Raw genomic sequence first — 23123 nt, forward strand, 5'->3', positions numbered from 1 at the left:
ATTTTACTAGAACCAAACACCAAAAAAAAATAAAAAATATATATTTTACCCTTTATTTTCATGACCTGTTGTATGGATCCAGGTTCAATACATTTACATCTATATATATATATCCATTATTTCCATGACTTGTACTCAAAACTCAAAATCAAAGAGAATACTTGATAAAATGGCCAATGATAGACAGCCGGCCATATAAAACACACTTCTTTAATATTAAAGAACACACACAGTGACACACATTAATTCAATTATATTTATCAGCAATCTCCTGCAAAGTAAGGTAAAGCTCGTCGGGTTTTGAACTCATGACCATATGGTCGGATCCATTTATGGACTTCACTTCTTTAGGTGGACTATTTTCAATCATATATTTCTGATAATCCACTGGCAGGATTTGATCATCTTCAGCTATTATAAAAACTCGAGTGACCGACCCGAAATTATTCTGTGTCAGCAGAGGCTCGCTCAAGTCATCCATGTAAAGCCCGGTTGGCCTCAGTAACGTTTTAGTTAATTCAACGTCCTGCATGCAAAGCTACATGATCAATACTCATCAAGCAGAACAAGGGCTGTTTTATTTACCCCAAATAAAATTAAAAAGAAAAAAAAAAAAAAATCTGTTTTATGGATTTATTCACATGAAATTGCTTGAGATCGGATCCAACCTCACCTCTGTTGGGGAATCATTATAAAGCTTAGTTTCAGTGCATTCTGGACCAAAGAGTACCTGATTATTCGAATCATATACAACTATGCTATCCAAGAAAGTGTCTGACGAAGTCGCGTTGAAATACTGTTCTCCAAAACAAAAGCCAGGAAAAAAGAAACGTGTTAAGAGAGCAAAAGAACATACACTAATACACACAGATTCAATAATAAACGAAAGAGCTAGAGAGAAATTTTGACATTATTTAAAAATTAATCTACTATAAATTTCGTAAAAAAAAGTACTATTAATTAAATATGACCGCACATTTTTTTTAACTGAAAATATGACCACACATTAGTGACTAAATTTTGGCATAGCATACTCAACTCTTTTTTGGTCTATACATATATATTTTCATTGACAAGAAAGACACTGCAAACTCTTATCTTTCATATTGAGAAGTAGATGATGTACCAATACGTTACAATCTTTGGTGGTGACCGACCTATTCATGAGCCACAAAAATATCACACGTGGTAGAATCATGCACACGTGCTGAGGAGGCCCGATATGACATGGGCTAGGTGTGACTTGCAAACGCGGCATTGAGTCCGTACAGGTGGGTCAGGCCCATAAAAAGACACTACCATATGGGCCGAACGCGCATAGGCCCATCAAAGAGGACCGGGACTCATGGAGGAACGGGCCTAGATCCAGCAGTCCATCAATATTTGTAAACCTCTATAAATAGGAGGAGGAAGGAAAAGAAAAGGGTATCTTTTTGGGGGTTGAGAGAAAGGAATACTAGAGAGAGAGAGAGTGGAGAAAGAATTTCTTGTATCTTCAATTGGCGCCGTCTGTGGGAAGCGCATGGAAGTTTGGTTGATCAATGAGGAATATCGGGTAGATTCAGACCAATTCGGTTGATCGAGACTCGATCTTTGGGAGTTGGATCCAGATCTAAACGATTGTGACCTACTCTGGAGGAATTTCAGTTCTTGAAGTTTTGGCAAAAATGGCTTCAGATCTACGCAACAACGAGTTGTTCGATTGTGGCAGGATCTGACGGATTTAGAGTTCAGACAATTCAGATCTCGTTAACGGTGAGCATAATTCGGAGAATTCGAAACCAGATCTGAAAAATTCCCACTCGCGAAGCTCGGATCTACTCGCGAACTTGAGATTAATGCCTTTACTCCGTTCAGGAATAATGATAGGTGAAAGCTCCAATCCGATGGAGGCTATCCAGCAAACAAAGCTTGAGGAGTTGATGAACTTGATTGAAGCTCTCAAAAAAGAGAATGCAGAATTGAAAGCTGGAATGCAACATCAGCAAATACCTGCGGTTTCGCATCCACTTCCGGTCGGTGAAGGAGGTGTTCAATCTAATATCGCGCGTCAAGGCGAGCAGGACGAGAACAATCAGTCAGCTCACCACCGTGATGAAAGGATGATGGACAATTTGCCGCCAAATGTTCGTCGAGTTGAGGATCACGAAGGATCGACTCACGTTGATCCGCGACATGAGCAGATTAGACGGAATGAAGCCATAACCTTCGATCCGCATAGGGAAAGGTTCGACCGAGAGGAAGTGATAGAGGTTGATCGCCGTCGAGTAGCGTCGCCTTGGCAAAGAGAGTTCATAGAGGAACGGTCGTTCGATCCGTCTTACCGGCCCTCCATGGCTACTATCACTCATCGCGGATCGGAGGGCAGAACCGTAACTCACAGAGCTACCGCTGGACTCCAGAGAGAGAATGAAGCCCTCCGATCCGCAGCTCGGACGGTTGATTCACCATTCACCGACGAGATCTTGAATGCCCCGCATCCAAGGAAGTTTGCTATGCCAGTCTTTATTCTGTTTGACGGAACAACCGATCCGATCGATCATGTGTACCATATCCAGTTGAAAATGGCCCTGAATACGGAAAACGACTCTTTAATGTACAAATGTTTCCCTACAAGCCTAGCCGGACCGGCGCTCAGCTGGTTCAAAAACTTGCCTAGGGGCTCCATTGGTAGCTTCAAAAACCTGTGCGATCGGTTCATAAGCCAGTACTATGGGAACAAGCGTCCGCCGAAGGACATCTCGAGCCTATTCACGATGAGGCAGCACAAAGATGAACGTCTCCAGGCTTTTCTCACCAGGTTTAATCTCACTAAGAGTATGGTGATCGAATGCCACCCTTCTACAGCAGTTCAAGCCTTCAAGTTAGCCATGACACGTGGAACTCCGTTTCACACCAGTCTGGTAGTGAACACGCCGACGACTATGGATGAACTCAATGAAAGAGCCGATGGCTTTGTGCGCCTAGAAGAAGAGGAGGCAGCTAATGCACAGACAGCGTCGCTCGTGTCGACCGAGGAAAAGTCCAAGGCAAAGATCAGGCAGAAGCAGGCTCAGCCGCAACGTCAGACCTCCTGGAAGGCAGAAAAAAGGTCTAGGGAGGAAGAGCTGATTACTCCGCTGAAGGTCACTCTGGCGAGGCTATATCAGGAGAATAAAGATAAGTTTCATCCACCACTGCCAATTAGGCAACCCCTCGAGCAGAGGGATCAGACTAAACATTGTGCTTTCCATTCTGATTTCGGTCATCAGACTAACGAATGCAGGAACTTGAGAAGGCAAGTGGAGATGTTGATAGCTAGAGGGGAGTTCGCGAGTTATGTTCAAGGCTCGGCGATAGAGCAGAATCGACCGGTGGAACAAATAAAAAGGAGTCATAAACAAAGCACCCACAATTCACAACCAGTTCGTATTATCAATGCTATCCATGGTTGACCCGAGCCTAGTGAAGAGTCAGATGAGCTACTCCGAGCGCGCCTACGGCAGGCGCAGATGAAGAAAAGGGTCAGCAGTGTGAATACTCTACACTAGCAGATCCCGTCGATGTAGATAAAGTTCGACTGGACAGACCTGCAGCGTGTTCAACTGCCCCATGAAGACCCGTTGGTAGTCAGTTTGACAGTGGCGGACTGCTTGGTGCGCAGAGTTCTGATCGATCCTGGGAGCAGTGCGAATGTCATGCCGAGGGACACATTTGATCGGCTCGAGATTGAACCAGAGAGGCTCAAGCCCACTGGAAATCCCCTGTTAGGGTTCGATGGCAAGAGGGTGGAGCCCGTCGGGATGGTGGAAGTAGAAGTTCAAGCTGCAGAACGAGCTCTTATGGAAACTTTTGTGGTTGTAGAAATTCACCCCTCGTATAATCTCCTGATGGGAAGAGGATGGATTCACAGAGTCCAAGGTGTACCCTCAACTCTGCATCAGGTCATGAGGTGCCTCGGACCCGATGGAGATAAAGTGATAGACATCCGGGGGGATCAGGTTGCAGCCAAAGAGTGTTATTCCGTCACACTAAAGTATGCTGGAAAAGGGAAGGCGTCCGTCCGTTCAGCAAGCCCCAGATAGCAATTACAGGAACCTCCGCCCGAGCGGAACAGGGTGGAGGAGTCAGTTGACTTGACCGAAGAGCCCCTTCTGGATGTGCAGATTGATCAGTCCAGGCCAGAACGAACTACCAGAGTGGGAACAAGACTGACCAGAGAAGAACAGCAAGAGCTAGTGGACTTCTTGTCCCACAATGCCGACGTATTTGCATGGAGTCACCTAGACATGCCTGGAATTAATCCCTCCGTATCCTGTCATTCCCTGAATGTCAATCCCAAGTTCAAATCAGTGAAACAGAAGCAACGAAGATTTGCTCCAGAACGCAATCAAATCATAGCGGAAGAAGTTGATAGGCTGCTTGATGCGGGATTTATCAGAGAGGTACACTACCCTGATTGGTTGTCCAACGTCGTTGTCGTACAGAAGAAGAATGGGAAATGGCGAGTATGCATTGATTTCACCAATTTGAACAAAGCCTGTCCGAAGGACAGCTTCCAGCTGCCTAAGATTGATCAAATGGTGGACGCCACAACCGGGTATGAGCGTTTGACCTTTCTGGACGCTTATTCAGGTTATAATCAGATCCCTATGGACCCCGCGGATGAAGAAAAAACTTCTTTTGTAACCGAGCGAGGAACATACTGCTACAAAGTTATGCCTTTCGGACTAAAGAATGCGGGAGCAACCTATCAAAGACTTGCTAGCAAGATTTTCAAGAATCAAATAGGAAAGATTGTGGAAGCCTATATTGATGATATGGTGGTAAAGAGTAGGAAGAAGGATGATCATCTGAGACATCTGCAAGATGTATTTGATGTATTAAAGCGATACGGGATGAGGCTCAACCCAACCAAGTGCTTGTTCGGTGTGAGTTCCGGTCAGTTTTTGGGACACGTGGTCAATCGCAGAGGCATCGAAGTTAGCCCCGCTCAAGCAGAGGCTTTGATTAAGAATGCCGAGCCAAAGACGATCAGAGAAGTGCAAGCCCTCACAGGACGAATAGCCGCATTAAGTCGATTCATTTCAAAACTGTCAGATCGCTGCAAGCCGTTCTTTGACACGATTCGGAGCCATGGAAGACAGGTCTGGGGGGATGAGCAACGACAAGCATTGACCCATTTGAAGGAATATATGCAGAATCCACCAGTCCTGTCAGCCCCGGATCCAGAAGAAAAGTTATTTCTATACCTTGGAGTATCTGGTGTCGCGACAAGTGCCGTTCTGATTCGTTGCAAGGAAGGGGTGCAATACCCGGTATTTTATGTAAGCAAAACAATAACGGAGGCAGAACAAAGATACTCAAAGGCCGAACGGGTGATACTTGCACTTGTAAATGCAAAAAGAAAGTTGAGGCATTATTTCGAATCCCACCCCATAGCTGTTCTAACAACTTTTCCAATCAGAACGCTTATGCACAAGCCAGAGCTCTCGGGTAGAATGACAAAGTGGGTCATAGAGTTAAGTTCATTTGACATAACGTACGAGCCGAGAACAGCTGTCAAAGGGCAAGCGGTAGCCGATTTCCTGCTGGAATGTGATTCCGAGGATACGGAAGAAGACCTTAGATGCGGCTCTTGGAAACTTTTTGTGGATGGCTCCTCTAACCAGATGGGGGTGGGAATTGGGGTCAAACTGCAAACCCCAGAGGGTACTTCTTTGAGTCAAGCACTCAGACTTGAGTTCTGAGCCACCAATAATGAAGCGGAATACGAGGCGTTGCTGAATGGGTTAAAATTGGCCAAAGAGCTACAGGTCAAAAGTTTGACTGTTTATAGTGACTCGCAGTTGGTTGTTCGGCAGGTAAATGGTGAGTACGCAACCAAGGATGACACGATGGGGGCATATCGTTCTGCCGTTCTGCATAAAGCCAAGGACTTTGCAAAAATTGAATTCATACAGTTACCGAGGGAACAGAATGCAGATGCAGACCGGTTAGCATGTAGTGCTTCGAGTTCCGGTGAAACATTGGCGAGGGTGATTCCAGTAGGAATATTGACCCAGCCATCTATTTTCGAAGAACCCTTGGACTCTGACCCTTGGCAAGTCAACGTCATACCGTATGAACCGAGTTGGATTGACCCCATCATTGCTTATATTCGAGATGGCGTTTTGCCTATGCAAAGGGATAAAGCTAGGAAACTCAAAAAGAATGCTGCAAAGTACGCCATCATGCATAACCAGCTGTATAGAAGATCCTACTTTGGCCCATACTTGAAGTGTGTCACCCCCGCGGAGTCACAGCAGGTATTGCGAGCTATTCATGAGGGTGTGTGTGGCAATCATTCTGGGGGAAGATCGTTAGCGCATAAAGCAATGACACAAGGGTATTTCTGGCCAAACATGTCAAGAGATGCGGAAGAGTTCTCTCGAAGGTGCGATAAATGCCAACGGTATGGACCATTGATCCACCAACCACCTGAAGAATTGCACGTAATGGCCTCGCCATGGCCTTTCGCGCAATGGGGGATGGATGTGGTCGGTCCTCTGCCAACTGCAAGAGCTCAGAACAAGTATGTGTTACTGGCCACGGATTACTTCACTAAGTGGGTGGAAGCAGAACCATATCCTAGCGTGACTCAGACTCATGTGAGACGATTTATTTGGAACAACATTATCTGCCGTTTCGGCGTTCCAAGATCAATAGTCATGGATAATGGCACGAACCTCGACAGCAGGCAAGTAAGAGAGCTGCTGGAGGAGTATGGAATCAAACAGAAGTTGGCTGCAGTAAGCCATCCTCAGGCCAACGGACAAGCAGAAATCACAAACAGAACCATTTTCGCCTGCATTAAGAAGAAGCTGGAAGACCATAAAGGGAAGTGGTTGGATGAGCTCCCGAACGTCCTATGGGCTTACAGAACCACCCCCAGGCGGCCGACTGGGGAGAGCCCGTTTGCAATGGCATATGGTACCGAGGCAGTTATACCGGTTGAGCATCTGGTCCCCACTATCAGAAGCTTAGCATGGAGTCGAGATCAGAACGACAAGATGTTAAGATTGAACCTCGATATGATAGACGAAAGGAGGGACGCTGCAGCTATAAGGTTAGCATCGTATCAGCAAGTGTTGGCGAATAGTCACAACAAAAGAGTAAAACACAGGGATTTTGCCCCTGGCGATCTGGTTCTGAAAAGAAAGGTGGGGATGGTCAAAAAAATGATGCCACCCTGGGAAGGCCCATACAGAATTGCAGAAGTCATAGGCAAGGGAGCATATACGTTGGAAACCATGGCGGGAAGGTTGGTCAGCAAGCCCTGGAACGCCACGTCTCTGAAGAGGTACTACCAATAAAAGCTAAGTTTCGGCCTTAATTGGATGTTGTTTGTTGTCAATCAAGTACGTATGAATGTGCAAATTACTGAAGTTTACAAAAATAACTTTCCTTTCCAATGGCTTGCTAAAAATTTAAAGCCAAGTGGCAAGTGGCATTCTAGCCGAGCGCCAGGCACTTAAGCAAGATAAGTGGCAGCTGGCACCATAAGCCGAACGCCAGACACTTGCTAAAAATTTAAAACCAAGTGGCAAGTGGCATTCTAGCCGAGCGCCAGGCACTCAAGCAAGATAAGTGGCAGCTGGCACCATAAGCCGAATGCCAGATGCTTGCTAAAAAATGAAAAGCCAAGTGGCAAGTGGCATTCTAGCCGAGCGCCAGGCACTTAAGCAAGAAAAGTGGCAGCTGGCACCATAAGCCGAACGCCAGACGCTTGCTAAAAAATGAAAAGCCAAGTGGCAAGTGGCATTCTAGCCGAGCGCCAGGCACTTAAAGGTGGCAGCCGGCACCATAAGCCGAACGCCAGACACTTGCCATAAACAAACACACGGCAAAGTTAATATAAAAGAAAAGAGACAAAAGGCATATATGTATTCAAAATAGGTTGAACAGAGCATAGCACAAAGGAAAAAGGGAAAAAGAGTTTTGTCATTTCATTCGTAATAAGCATTGAGTTTACAAAAAATGAGATATCCAAGTCACATAGTTACAAAAAGGGTATGGAATCGAAGAGTCCGGAGGAGTCCTAGCTAGCTGCCTCAGTACCAACAGCATCCTGGTTGTGCCGACCCACCTCCTCGGTCCCATCAGCCGTCTTACCTTCACGAGGTGGGGAATCAAGATGAATGACTGAATCGTTCGGCTGGGGCTCAACGTCAGCAGTGGCTATGGAAGGTACCACAGTTGACGATTGAGGAGCGGTCAAAGGCAGAGCGGTAGTAGGAGCTGTAATGATCCTTGAGGAAGCAATGTCCTGGTACTCATCGAATATGCGCTCCGCTTCGGTGGGTTCTGGGTCGACATAGACCCCCAGAGGTTCGATCCCTAAATCCTTGTCAACCTCATCTGGAGTGGAGCTGGTCTGTCCCTCCTCTGGAACTCGGTCGGCGAAACCTTCTCGGAATCCTTGAGCATATCTAAGAGCACCGACCCTTGAGAACCAAGCGTGAAGAGCCAGCATCCCACCGCTCACTCTGCTGATTGCATCGATCAGAGCGGTACGCTCGTCCAGAGCTCTCTTCTCAAAAGCCATCCGAGCAGACTGTTCATCAGCCAGAAGGCGCTGGAGCTCTGCCTTTTCGTCTCTGATTGAATCACGCTCAGTCTGCCAGACGCTCTTTTCAAGTTGGAGGGCATCCTTCTCATCCTGAAGAGAGTCATTCTCCTTCTTCAGGACATCTCTCTCTTGTTCAATTTTTTCAAGCCGAGCCAATACCTCGGTATTCTTGATGGCGAGAAGGTCGTTTTCTTTATTAGCCACCTCCAGGCTATCAGAAAACTTACGAGCCCTGGCATTCCCCATCTCCACCTGCTTCTGCATAGCCATCATTCCGAAAAATGTCTGCATAGATGTACATTAATAACGGTTAAGCCAATAGTCAGGTCGGGCGAAGGCAAGACCAAATAATATGAGAGAATTCATGAGTTGGAAAATAAAAGTCACCTCCATAGCAGATTGGGGAAAGCGGCTGAACACATCCTTCTGGGATAGGCCCTTTACCGCCTCAAGGTCTTTCGGAGTCCACATGCTCCTATAGTACGCCATGGCGATCTGGCCATCCTTCAGCATGGTCTCGTTCGGTTTCACGAACGTCCCATCCGTTCGGGTGTACCGAGGGACCCATGGCGGTAAGGTGGGGATCAAAGGGGGGCCTGAAGCAGAAGCAGAGGCACCAGCTGCAATAGGCCCGGAGGGAGCAGGAGCTCTGATCGGGCGATGCAAGAGAGTACCCGGCCCGGAGACCCGGGTCCTTCTTATGAGAGGTTCCTCCTCAGGATCGATTCCACTGTCGGGATGAGGCCTTTTGCCTCGTTCTTTGTCCCGAACACCCCCCACGGCGGCAGGAGCTGTGGTAGTTTGGGGAGACGCGCTCGGGTTGGCAGCAGGGGTGCTGACAACAGAGTTAATAGCCACTGTGCTCGGGATAGTGTCAGAGATGGTGGCTGAGGAAGAGGCTGATGCTGGAGAGGAGGTCGCCCCAGCAGCAGGAGTGGCTGGGGGAGTATTTTTCTTCCTGCCAAAAGAAGGAATCTGAAGCCTGCTCATGTTGTAGCCGAGTGATGAGAGCACTAAGAGGTTGTCTGAAGTGAGGAGATCTGAGCAGGAAGGAATATCGTTCAGAACGTATTTCTTCAAGTAATTACTCCTATCCCTGCAAACACTGTAGCTCAAGTCATCACAAGGTATTCCTAAGGAACGGCATAAGAAAGTACAAAAACGGGGAACGCATGTTTCGCAGGGGCAATCATGTTTATGAGATTTGAATTTCTTATAGGAGGAAACAGAACAGACACCAAAGGCGCTCGGGATTGGGTAACCCTCTGCAGCCGGCGAAGACCAAGCCCCACTAATGCCCACGATGCTATCCCTCCAACCCTTTTCAGATTTTATTGTGTCCGTACATATGGACATCTTCTCGAACGGGTAGAGGTGGTAGAAGGGCTCGTTAGTACGGATCTTACTGACCTTATAACACAGAAGAAGATCTATGAGGTCAAGGTCCAGATTTCTGTCACGCATCAACAGGAGCATAACGGATATGATTCTAAAGAAATTGGGGTTTACCTGCAGGGGGGATATCCCCAATCTATTGAAGACATAACTAAAGAAAGGGTGCAGAGGGAACCTAACGACATTCAATTGAAGGTTCGTGAATAAGACTTCGCCGGGCAGGAGGCCGGCACCGGTCATAATGTTAACATCCTTAGGGCAAACCCTAACTTCGATGTTGTCAGGAAGTCTAAGTCTCATACGAAGAACATCCAGATCTACAACCATGGTGGAGGTGTTTGAAGGATCTAGAAGGGGTAAAAAGAAGCCTGCCGAAAGTAAAAAGGAACGAAACTAACCTCTGAGGTAGAAAGCAACAAAGAGCACTGCAAAACCGCTGGAAGAACGATTCTTGAAGGATTTCACCGGAAAAAGCTTAGCGCTGTTCTAAAAGGAGAGAGATTTGACTGATGATGGAGACGGTAAAAGGGCATGGAATGGCATTCTAGAGCCTTATAAAGGCGAGGGGGGCCCGAGGGCCGAAGCGTCAGGAAGGTGAAAACTTCATCGAGCCCCGGAACATTGATTCTGGATCTGACCGTCCGTTCCCCCATGTGGTTTTCTCGAGCCGTCAACGTCATGATGAGACGCCTTCAATAATTACCCCCTTATTAAACAAGGGGTAATTATGGGGGCAGTTGAGGAGGCCCGATATGACATGGGCTAGGTGTGACTTGCAAACGCGGCATTGAGTCCGTACAGGTGGGTCAGGCCCATAAAAAGACACTACCATATGGGCCGAACGCGCATAGGCCCATCAAAGAGGACCGGGACTCATGGAGGAACGGGCCTAGATCCAGCAGTCCATCAATATTTATAAACCTCTATAAATAGGAGGAGGAAGGAAAAGAAAAGGGTATCTTTTTGGGGGTTGAGAGAAAGGAATACTAGAGAGAGAGAGAGTGGAGAAAGAATTTCTTGTATCTTCACGTGCGCATATATATATATATATATATTTATCTATCCTCTCTACCTAAGGAGCATCTCTTGTTCTCAGAAGTCCCAAGACACCCAACTCTTTACCTACCAATTTATTGACAGGGCTCTTTTTGGTTATCTTGTTAGGTAAAAAATATAAATTCTTTGAGTAAAACTAATTTATGACAGTAAACTTTTATTAACAAAATACAACTAAGGCTCCATTTGTTTGAGTGTAAAATATTTTTCAAAATTTTTTTTTGTGTTTTCTGAAGTTCGATTGTCATAAAATATTTACAAAGAAAAAAAATATTACTCCCACCAGAGATTTAGACGTTCTAACTCTGTTGCTTGTAAAACTTAACAAAAATAATTTATTTATCAATTTTGGATAAGACATTTTATACACTCCACTCGAAACCTCAATTTCAAACTCTTGTCAAATGCCTAAAAATAAAATATTTTACCTGAAAAAAAATATATATATTTTCATTTTGCATTTCAAAATGAAAACCAACAAAATATAAAATTTGAGACATAAGAATGCATGCATTTTAATGATGCAATTATTTGCAGAATATTTAATTCTAATAGAGATTTCCTTACTGTTTCTAAAACGGTAGCTAGTGGATTGGTATAATTCGGCATGAAGGCGGTGACGAAAACTGCAACCGAGATTTTCTTGGGGAAGTTCTCCATGGCTAGAGAAATGCAAATGCCACCATAACTGTGACCAACTAGGACCACCGTCTCCCCATCAGGCAGGGAAGCCATGAAGTCGGTCAATGGCTGCACGTACTCAAAAAAGGAGGCCACCTCATCCAGCCGCCTTGGGTTCCTTCCATTTCCGGCAAGGTCGAAGGCTGTGACACGGTGACCGTCGGATTTGAGCAGGGTGATGAGCTTGTACCAGGACCATGCTCCAAGGTTAGCACCATGAACTAGGACAAAGTGCTTTCTAGTACTCTCCCGTTCTTGTTCCGGCCCAATCGCCCCAGCATGGCCGTCTAAAATGCATGCTGGGTTGAGCAAGAATACTGCAACTAGGAAGACGAAGAATGGAATTGAAGCCATAGTCTCAATAGACGTGCTTTGTTTTCCATCAACCTAGATTTATATATATACTGAGAAGTGAGAACAAACCATCTTCATTTACCCAATGATTGTGGGCTCCAAATTGCAGAAATAAATAAGTAAAAAAACTAGCCTTTTGGGGCTAGAACTTAAGTTACTGTGAACCCATCATCGAGATTAGATAAAAATGACAAATTTTGACCTAGTTATCAACTAATTGATTTTGGGTTGCTGGAATTAAGAAATTCATGTATAGCACAAACAGTGATTTGTAATTATGTGGATGTAGGTGTCATGCATACTAAGGAAGTATGTTTGAATTTTTGAAGCCATACAATAATGTAACAATTAAGCCACCTAAAGTTATATTATGTATAAGATTTTTGTAATTTTTTTTTTTTTTTTTACAGTGCTAGCTCTAAGTTATTATTATTATTACACGCTATGTGTTATCATTTAATTACATAGACTATTTAATAATGTATCTAGCGATTTTAATTTCTTTGTAATACCTTGTTAAATTTTAATACCTTTATTTTTTATAGTTGTGGATTAAACTCAATGCTCTGTTTTTGAAGGTACAAAGGAAAGTGCGTAGGAAAATTAAAGACTAATTTGCGTGAGAGTTTTAAGTGGTTACGTCAACATAGTTGAGGGATACGTAGACCAATCTATTACTAAAGTGAAGTGACAGAATTTCAAGTTTAAACGATATGTTCAGCTTCAAGTATATATATGTTGAAAAAAATGGCTCAAAGAAAGGTGGACCTGACACTTGGCAAATTAACTCGGATCATCATACGAATTAAATAAACTTTGTCTGGCACGACTCTGTAAATTTACGCGAGTTGAATGGATTGTACAAGTTGAATCGAACTCATCTACTAAAAGCATTCGTATTACTACATTGACTAATTGGTGACAGAAAATTTGTGATTTCAAAATATAATAATTCTATATCCACCATATTCCGCAGCTTCTTATTCTATATCTGCGTGTTATGTACCTGTCATGTTTTACCTAAGCTTTTGATCTAGTGGTATAACCTTTCTTTTTCAAGAAAGAGAGGAAAGGGAGGGGTTTTGTGACGACATCTGTGAGCGAATGCGATACACTAAGCGAGAGATGCCACACTAGTAAGCTACAAGTATCGTGATCCTACTTTGCCTGAAAAATGTGAAAGTGAAAGCGTTATGTGTTGATTCAACATTTTTTTATAAGGCAAGGCGCACGGGTGCCATGATCCCACATTAATTTTTTTTTTTTTGGGGGGATAAATCCATCATTCACTAAAAAGAAGAAACTGTACACAGGAAAGGCTTAACCCAAAGGCAGCCCAATAAAACAAAACAAAAAAACAGGCCCACACGTACAGGAGCATCTAGCAGTCGCATCCACAACTGCAAAAACAGTTGCAGAAAAGTGAAAATCTAGGTAAAAGAAAAACATAGCTTGGAAGCTCCAAGCTACTGCCACAATTCTTGCTTCAGTAGTATTCTTAAGCTTATAAGAAAGAAGACGATTGTGCACGTTGCTGATTCTGAACTGCTCCAATTGAAGCTTGTTTGTTAGCAGAATTTCTTCTGTATCTTTCCCTCCACGGAAAGTAGATACAAGTTGTGAAGCACAATTTGAACACAAAGGCTTTAGGATGTTTGGTGCTGAAGCTCCACATCCAACAAACCAGTTCGCAATGTCAAAAACATTGTAATCACCAATGTAAATCCCACATAAGTGTTGGAAGTAATTCCAGACATCAGAAGAAAAATTGCACTTGAAGAACAAATGGACATGACTTTCAGCTTTAGCAAGGCAAAGAGAAAATAATTAAATTTTGTTGCCAGACTAGGACTGTCTCTGGCCTAGAGTCTGCAACTGAGAGCTAACCAGGCAATGAATGAGTACCTTGGTATATGATTAGAGAACCAAATGGAACTATGCCACGAAATGGAAGGAGAAGGAGGCAATAGAACTCGGTAAGTGGCAGAGAGGTTGAAATTCCCAGTAGGAGATCGACAAAGTCCATATGACTAAGTCTTTCATTCGAACTCTGATAATAGGCAGTTGTTCAGTTGTTCCAATTGATGGAACCACGTTGATGAAAAGCCTAGGAAATCTCCATTGCTCATTCCTGATGAAGCTTCTGACCATAGTCATGTCCTCCCACTGAGAATACCTTATGAGATCATTGTCAATTCTCATGTCAAGAGGCCCTGAAGGAAGCCAAAAGTCATGCCACAGGAAATGCCTTTGCCATCACCTACAATGTATTTGACAAAAGGTCTAGCAATTCCTCTCAAATGCAGAATCATCCTCCAGTTCCAAGAGTAAGTTTGAGTAGGTTTGATGGACTAGAACCTACAATTTTTTAATAATCTTTTTCTGCACCCATCTAAGCCAAATAGATTGACTATTGTCCTTGAACAAGTTCCAAATATGCCTCAACATTGAGATTATATTCAAAGATGACAACTTAGGGATGCCAATGCCTCCAAAGTCCTCGGTTTATATACATTGCACCATGCAACTTGTGCATTTGTTGCTCTCAAATTAACCCTTTTCAGCACCATGTTGATTTGATTGATGACCATCTTTGGAAGAATGTAAAGGCCACACCAAAACCTAATCATATTGAGAAGAATATATTTAATGAGCTGTAGTCTTCTAGCATATGAGAGACACCTAGAAGTCCAACAAGTAATTCTAGAACCCACATTGCCTTGAAAGGTATAGGTAAAAGTGTTATACGTAAGTTCAACACATTTTTATGACATAACGTATTTTGAAACCGTGATGACCGGTCGTGAACCGTGCTTATACTAGTACCAGGATGGATAACCTCCTCGAAAATCTGGTCCGGGGGAGTCAAAAGTAAACAATACTGTACCAGGTGTTGACACCCATTTTGGTAATTGAGTTTGGATTCTAATTGGGCCTGATGAATAGTGACATGGTAGAGGTTTGGGCCGAGAGGATACTAGGCTAAAGCATGCAGTAATGAGTTTGGGCTAAAAGACATTTTTTAGTCTACATGGATTAAACAATTAACTTGGACTTCGGTTGGGATAGTTCAATGCAGTTAGAAGAAGTTTGGGCTTCACATGGATTATGTTTGAAAGAGTAGCAGATAGAATTTGGTTTGAGTGACATTGCAGAGTTTACATAAGAACCAAGCTACATGCAAGGGCACCGTAGATTGGATAGAAGATGTTTGAACTTTAAATACATTAGATAAGAGTTATATATTTATCCTGTATTTAAATTTAGTTAAGAATTAGTATTCAGTTAGGATTAGTTTGTTTTGAATAATTATTTAGTTGTATTATAATAAAACTAGAATGCTTGTATTTAGGAATTTGTTTTACCATTTGTTTTTCTATAAATAAACAAAGAGGCATGCTGTACTAGAGCTCCAGTATCTTCAGAATCTTTATATTGTTTTGTTTTCTTTCTCAAGCTCTTTCCCAAAATAGCACCATTGCTATTTCTTTCTTTTCCTATCTCTATCTCTCTCAAAATCTCGTTCTATCTCTCTCCTTCTAAATCTCTCTTTATTTCTCTCTTTATTTCTTTCTATAAGTTATTCATTGAAAAGTCCTTTTAACTAAGGTAGTTAGAACTCATTAAGGAGTATTTTTTGTTCTCTTTCTCCTATAATCGCCTGATAGTCAAATTTATCAAAGAGACTGCAAGTTGACTATTCACAATTGAACCATATAGTTGGTTCTCGCATGCCCGCAACATCTCAATTTAAGATCAGCTCTAGTCAGCCGATTTTAGGGTCAACACCAGGTAGTGTGAGGGCTTTTACAAATGGTATAAGAGCCAGCGTGGTATAAGAGCCACTTCCAAGTCGGAAGCGTAGCCAATGAGGATGTTGGGTCCATGGGGGTGATTGTGATGACCTTTGTGGGCGGGTGCGAGACATTGACGAGCTACCACACTGGCATATTACTGGTGTCATGATCCCACATCGCTTAAGGAAGGTAAACGTGAAAGTGATATATATAGGTTCAACACCCTTCCAAGACACAATGCCTTTTTAAGTCGCGATGACGTGAACCCATCACAACTTCGCAGAACGCGTGGTACGTATAAGAGCCGTTTCCCAACCAAAAATATGGCCAACAATGACGTTGGGCCCCATGGGGGTGATTGTGATGACCTTTATGAGCAGGTGTGAGACACTGATGAGCTACCACACTAGTAGATTAAGGGTGTACATTATGATCACACATCACCTAAGGAAGATGAGGTGAAAGTGCTACATGTAAGGTCAACACCCTTCATGACACAACACGTTTAAAGTTGTAATGGCCGTGAACCCATCAAAATTCCACAGTTAAGCGTGCTTATGCGAGAGTAGTACCAGAACAGATGAATTATTGACGACCAGAATGGATGAAATATTCAAGACTGGGAAGTCTGGTTCGGAGAAACCAGTTCGGAAAAGTTAAAAGCGGACAATATTATTGTGTCAGGTAGGGTGAGGGTTGTTAATTCGAGCCCAAGCGTGGGCAAATGGGTTTTTTGTTTGCTTTACCATTCAAAAAAAAAAAAAAATTTATTTGTCATTTTCCACCTTCCGCATCATTCGTAAATGACAGTCTTGGCTCGTGCACGTAGTATGTCTTATTATTATTATTATTATTATTATTATTATTATTATTATTATCTCTTTTTACACTTCTTATAAGGCATTCATGAGAAATTCTACAATATCCAGCTAAGGCGTTCATGAGAAATTCTACAATATTCTGGAGAATTTTGACAAGTAGTATCTCTCTCAATCAAAGCTCTCTGTTTTCTTCAACAAATAGAGAAGTAGAGTGTTTCAAGATAAATATTGTGAAGCTTTGATTGAGAGAGCACCACTTGTCAAAATACTCCCAACTATTGTAGAATTTCTTGTTAGTTCATTTATTCACTACTACTCTTGCCATTCCAAAAATTTCTCCATTTTAAAGTTCTCTCATGCTTCTCTTATTTTCTTTCAAAATATTTTGCATTCTCTTTATTCAAACAAATCCTCTTTTTCTTGGCTTCAAAGTTATCTCATTTTTTTTTTTTTCTTTCTTTTTTTATTTTTTTCCTCTTCTAAAAATTTCTTCTTCTTGCACTCATTTATGAACATAATGCCTATATTTTATGTTTTTTAATTTTTCTTTACTGCAATTATTATTATTATTATTATTATTGCAAATAACGACATATACTATTTTGAATTTTAATTAGTCTACAATCAATACACTTCTATTTTTTAAATTTTTTTGTCTGGCAACACTGTTGGTCAACAATGTAGTTGAATTTTTTTTATTTAACCATGTACAGTGTGCTTGCCTGACTTAATTTCTTGACTCCGTCCATGAGTGTAGGGGTAAAATAGTTTCTGGTTTTAATCCGCTAAATCCTTCTTCTTTTTTTATAATAATAATAATTATTATTATTTTCACAAACCATTTGAATTTTCAATGTGATGTTTCTGTAGTGGGTCATAAGCACCCTCTCAATCCATCAGACCCACCCACCAATTTGGTGAAGGGACACGTAAGAAACCATTTTAATTTGGGAAAGCCCTCTTCAATTTTTGGTTCGTAAACCTAACTCGGTGTAAAACTTGATTGATTTTAATTGACATTTCAGGAACTGAATAATAATACCAGTTTTAATTGACACGTCCCTTTTCCTACCTCGTATAGTGTGACATTGAACAGCACACGTAAATGACGAAAATGGATAAGATACGCCTGTATGCAAGCATTGTACAATAAATGATGATGATAAAGACACCGCATTAAAGTACTAGCTCTCTCCCAAAAGCAGATACGATCATAATTGTCCTTAACTTAAAACCTTGCTCGAGTCCATCGGGAATGTACATGATTCTAGACATGGCAAGTCACTTTAGCTAGGAAATATTAAGTGTGGGGCTCGTGGGGGCTTGTTGGGGCGCCCTATCTGTGTAGAGTCTTCTCTGCAAGTGCAGAGTTTTCTCGCATTTTGTCGAGACGTTATGGTTAGTGAGTGGATATATTCTTGAATCTGTTCGTGTCTATGATTTCTTCCCTTTTGAGTTGGTGTTCTCATGTCACACATAGGTGTGCCGGATGTTTTCAGTATCCTCTGGGCTAAGCTTCAGGCTGTCGACATTCTTCAGCCATGGGATCCTGAGGGTGATCTCTGGGTTCATGGTTTTTTTCAATTAATCACGGGATTCTGTGGGTTTCTTTCATAAGGCTTGCTATATACATCTCTGGGTGTGGCCTCACATCTTACTTTGGGATCTCATGTTCTGTTTTTCCATCATTTTCTGGTCTTAAGTTCTCTGATTTGGGTTGCATGTTTTCTCCTATTATCATCGTTGTACCTATAGCAGATCAAATCGGTTTACCAGCTTGGATACACCGGTACCGATTTTCTACTCGGGTTTGTGTCGTTACTCGGTTTTTATCATCGGTAATTTCCGCAGGTTCTTCTTTGCCTCTCTTTTCTTTAGATCCAGGTATTGTTACGATTGTTTTATTCTCCTTTGTGGTGTTAAATTGCAATTTGTGTTGTTTTGGGTCATGCCCTCTGTACTGGACTTCCTTTGTTTCTTTCCATCCGAGTGTACCTCTCTTTGAGTTTCCATGCCGGATTTACGGCTCGGTGGTGATGTGCCTCCTTCCCCAAACATGGAGTTTGAACTACGAATGGGTGATATAAGAAACTTTTCAACGATGTGCAAGATTTTCGTTCATGGAATTTCTGATGCTTTTTGGGATTGGTGGCGGTTTGTTGTGGTCGTAGGTGTCTTTGCTGCTCAGGTATTGCCGGCGAACATGTCATTGTCATCTTGGGTTCCGGCGATCATTTCTTATCTTCTATCAATGAGAAGTACTGTGTAGTTGTCAAAGGCACTATTTATGACTTGGTCGCTTGTGCGTGAAGAACAAGCTATGCTTTTAGTGCTATTATTAATTAGTTCACGTTGCCCTAGCTCTCTGCCTTTTCTGGCTCCTTAGCAGTCTATTTGGTTAGTACAAGTTGGTCTGCAATATAAAGGATTGCCTTTGATCATTTTATGTTGTGGGGCATGCTTAGTGGTGCTTTTGATAAGTTTGTGTGTGGTTAGGATCACCGCCTTGCCTTAGCAAGGGATGATTCATGTTTTTCTTTTATGTTTTTATATCATGTTATATGTTTGCCAAGTTTATATATATATATATGACATGTCCCGCACAAATTTGTTAAAAGACTGGTCACCAGTTAAGTTACATAAAGCGATTTTAGAGTAAGAATGTAAAAGAGGCAAAATTAAGTCTCAAAGAGTGAGAACAGAAATGACAACGTGATCAAAGCATGAGAGCAGCACCTGTTGAGAATGATTCTCTGACTTAGTCCACAAGTACTAATACTAGTGGTCCATCTTTGCAGGCCCCATTAAATTTTTTTCCTTTTTCCATGCATTTTTTTCTCTATTCTTTTGACTAGTTCCACCAATTATATATTCTTTTGTAGCCAGGTACCATTTGGCTGGCCATATAGTGTAGCTAGTCACGTCAGTCAGTCCAATTGTAGACATGACTAGTAACCTTTATACGCATAACCAGCCAGTATAGCCATTGATAAACAGGCTGCTCTAAGAGTTGCATCCCAATGCATAAAAGCAAATTTAGAGAAAATTTATGTAAATAAGAGGAATAAAAGTGAACATAAAGTATTTAGGGATTTTCAAAGGAGAATTATGACATTTGAGATAGGCCAGAACCTAGAAAGCACATATACAGAGATGAAACACGAGTAACGACTTAATACAGACAAATTGATACCGTAAATTTCAACATAATAGGACACAGATAGAGCATGCATATATCAATAATGAAAAATATATTATTATAGATATAAGGGTTAAAATTATAAAACTCCCATCTTCTTTTAAAATTGTACATAAATTCCTAAGTATAATTAAAAAAATTCTAAACTAACAAAACTTATCAACTTAATTCCAAATCGACCCTTTAAAAGAGTCGTGAAATGTTAAATTTGACCTTACTATTAAATATTAAATTAAAAGTTATCATTATTATTTTAAAATTATAAAAATTCCATTTACAATAATATTATTTAATGTTAATGGTGTTGTTATCTCACTAGATCAATGACCCATTTCTTGCCTACAATATTATTTTTGCAATTTAAAAATAATAATTATAACTTTAATTTAATATTAAATAGCAAAGTCAAATTTGACATTTCACAACCCAATTAATGGGTCGATCACTGGTTTGGAGGTAACTTGATAAGTTTTGTTAGTTTAGAATTTTATTTTATTTTATTTTAATTTTATTGGGAGTTTTATGCAAGATTTGATAGTAGAAGGGAGTTTTATTTAACCTAGATATAAATAATAATTTTTAGTCATTTTGTCCATATAATCACAAATGAAATCACTAATTTTGAACTTAAAACTAGATGTTTGGTAAAAAGTATTGCGTGCAAATATAAAAATTAAAACAGCTAATTTAATTTTGGGCTTATTTCTACGTTTCGTTATCTATGTATTATATATATGGATTGATGAGCAGAATTATATATATATACACACATTCATTAATAATATTTCAAAATTCTCTTCCTTAAAATTTATGGGATCAACTCCGAACTTATATAGGTACACTCAACCTTATCAACAGAAAAAATATATATATATATATATTACTTTAATTATAGAAGCATTTATCTCCCAAACATTAAATATATATACATGCAATATTTGAAATTCATTGGAAATCTGACTTAAATCCTTGAAGTTAGACTCAAATTTGACTCAATTTAAAGTTAAAATGAGTGAGATACGATTGTTTGAAGTTATGGATTCAAAGTTGTCACTGTTTCATTTCGGCAGACCTGTGTGTGCTATACCGGTCGACCGAAATGACCCATCGGTCGATCGAAATGACACTCCGGTCATCCGGTTGTGGCTCTAAGTGTCCTAGGCTACTGGTTTTGATTCCAAATGATACTGATCGACCGAAATGGCTTACCAGTCGACCAAAATGGCCCAGAAATGCGAAATTTGCTCTGTTTAAGTGCCTAAACAACTTGGCATCCTTATGGAATCACTTGAAACCTTTAATATGGTTAAAAGCTACCCCAAAACATCTATAAACATATGTATAATGGTAAAACAACATCCATATACCAAGGTAAGACCAATTTACATCATTACATAGTGAAATAAGTCTTTTTACATAAATTGTACCCTAATTACTACAAGTTTGCAGTCCATGGAGCAAATTACAATCCCTACAGTCCATAAGTCTTATTACCAATTACAACGAGCTGGACTTAACAGATTAATGGAACTTACGTACAAAATAACAAAATGATCACCCAATCCAAACTAGGCCTGTGGTGGGACGTTAACCGCCACTTCTTTCCCGTGTCCTGAAAATGATAATGTAAAGGGTGAGCCAGCTGCTCAGTAGGAGGTGCCTAAGACACACCTCTTATGACCCCATGAATCCATACAACGAATAAGAAATAAAGAGAATGGGATCATACCATATCGAAGAAAAACTCAACAGCAACAAGTCCAAATTGTAAACAAGCCATGCCATGCTATGGAATGCAATGTCATGTAATGTCGCTCCCTATTTCAAAAACCTTTCTGTCATCATTCCCAAATCGTTAGTGTAACCCTTCCCATGGCAACTCCATGATGGCATGAGGGAAGGATTGGCTAACTGTCCCTGATCCATGCAACTCTATGGCATCATTTGGGGCCAGGTAACTCAAACACGCTAGGACAGTCTCCCTAGTTCCCTCTATGTCACCCTAACGCCGCAAACCCTAGGCAACTCCTAGGCGACCGAGTTTTTCATAAACCTTTCATCAAATTTTTTCCCAAAACCATTTTCCATTGCTTTATAAAATAACTTTTCCCATTTCATACCCAATAATAAATGCATGAAATGTCTCATGTTATCCAATGCCATGACAATGTAAAATTTCACACACTTCGTCTACCTCATGCTTGCATATATATAAAAAAATATTCAAGGTAACACTTTCTACAATTTCAACATCAAATTTTCATGCAATATACTAATATAAAGCACAACCCATTTAAAACTAAGCATGCTTTGTTCCTACAATACAATAAGCCATAATTATAAACTCAACTAACACATAATATATATTTATCATCTCAAATACATGCAAACCCTCATTAATATAGACAAATTTTCACAAATTAAGCATGTTAGGTTCAATTTATGGAGAATAATTCACCAAAGACAAAGAGAATATGCATTAGAAACCCCTACCTCATTGAAGCTAGCCAAACAAGCCCTAAGGCTCCCAAAAATTGAAATTCTTCCAAACCCTAGCAACCATGGTCTCAAAATGTTGCCCTTGACATGCTCTCCATCTTTCCCTTCTTGATCATCACCAAAATCATAGCTTAAACCTTCCAAAAATGGCTTGGAAGCATTATGCAATATAGATACATATAGATATAGAAAGAGAAAACAAAAACTAGTAAGAGAGAGAGAGCTTCGGCTAAATGAAGAGGCAAAGAGTTGGGTTGATTTTTTTACAATTAATTCCATGGCCCTAAGAGTGCCACTTGTCAAGCTTTGAGTGAAACTACTTTTGGTCAATTTACCACCTTGTCACTCACTTAATCAATTCCTTCCATTAAAATCCCAATAAATATCTCAATGTATGTTTACATCTATATATATATATGTGTGTGTGTGTGAAATTCCCATAATGCCCTTCATTTTAATGAGAAAACCGAGAGAAGTTCCCGAACCCACAAATCGTCCCGACTTTCCAAAAAATTTTGAAATCAATCCCATCGCTTCTAAATGACTTAAAATAATTAAAAATAAATTTAAAAACCCTCGGCTCGAAAAATAACCGAAACGGTCCTCGAAGCCCGCGTGGCATGCAAAACGAGGTGCAAAAAAATAAATGAAATAAAATAATAATAATAATAAAATCCAGGACATTATAAGAATACACTTCGAATTTATAAGAACTTCAATAAAATTCTTCT

The 23123-nt window shown here is 41.1% G+C and overlaps 1 protein-coding gene across 1 annotated transcript; it reads right to left on the reverse strand.

Moving 5' to 3' along the window:
* Positions 1-247: 247 nt before the first annotated feature.
* On the reverse strand, positions 248-12076 carry LOC132316481 (methyl jasmonate esterase 1-like). The gene is made up of 3 exons (XM_059814953.1): positions 11609-12076; positions 674-796; positions 248-526 (listed from the first exon to the last, which is right to left on the reverse strand). Exons 1-3 carry the CDS (start codon positions 12074-12076, stop codon positions 248-250), a joined length of 870 nt encoding a protein of 289 aa, XP_059670936.1.
* Positions 12077-23123: the final 11047 nt, after the last annotated feature.

Source organism: Cornus florida, unplaced genomic scaffold, assembly GCF_030987335.1.
Source record: "Cornus florida cultivar Cherokee Brave unplaced genomic scaffold, ASM3098733v1 CherokeeBrave_3.0.0_Hap2_Chr07, whole genome shotgun sequence".
Taxonomy (NCBI): domain Eukaryota; kingdom Viridiplantae; phylum Streptophyta; class Magnoliopsida; order Cornales; family Cornaceae; genus Cornus; species Cornus florida.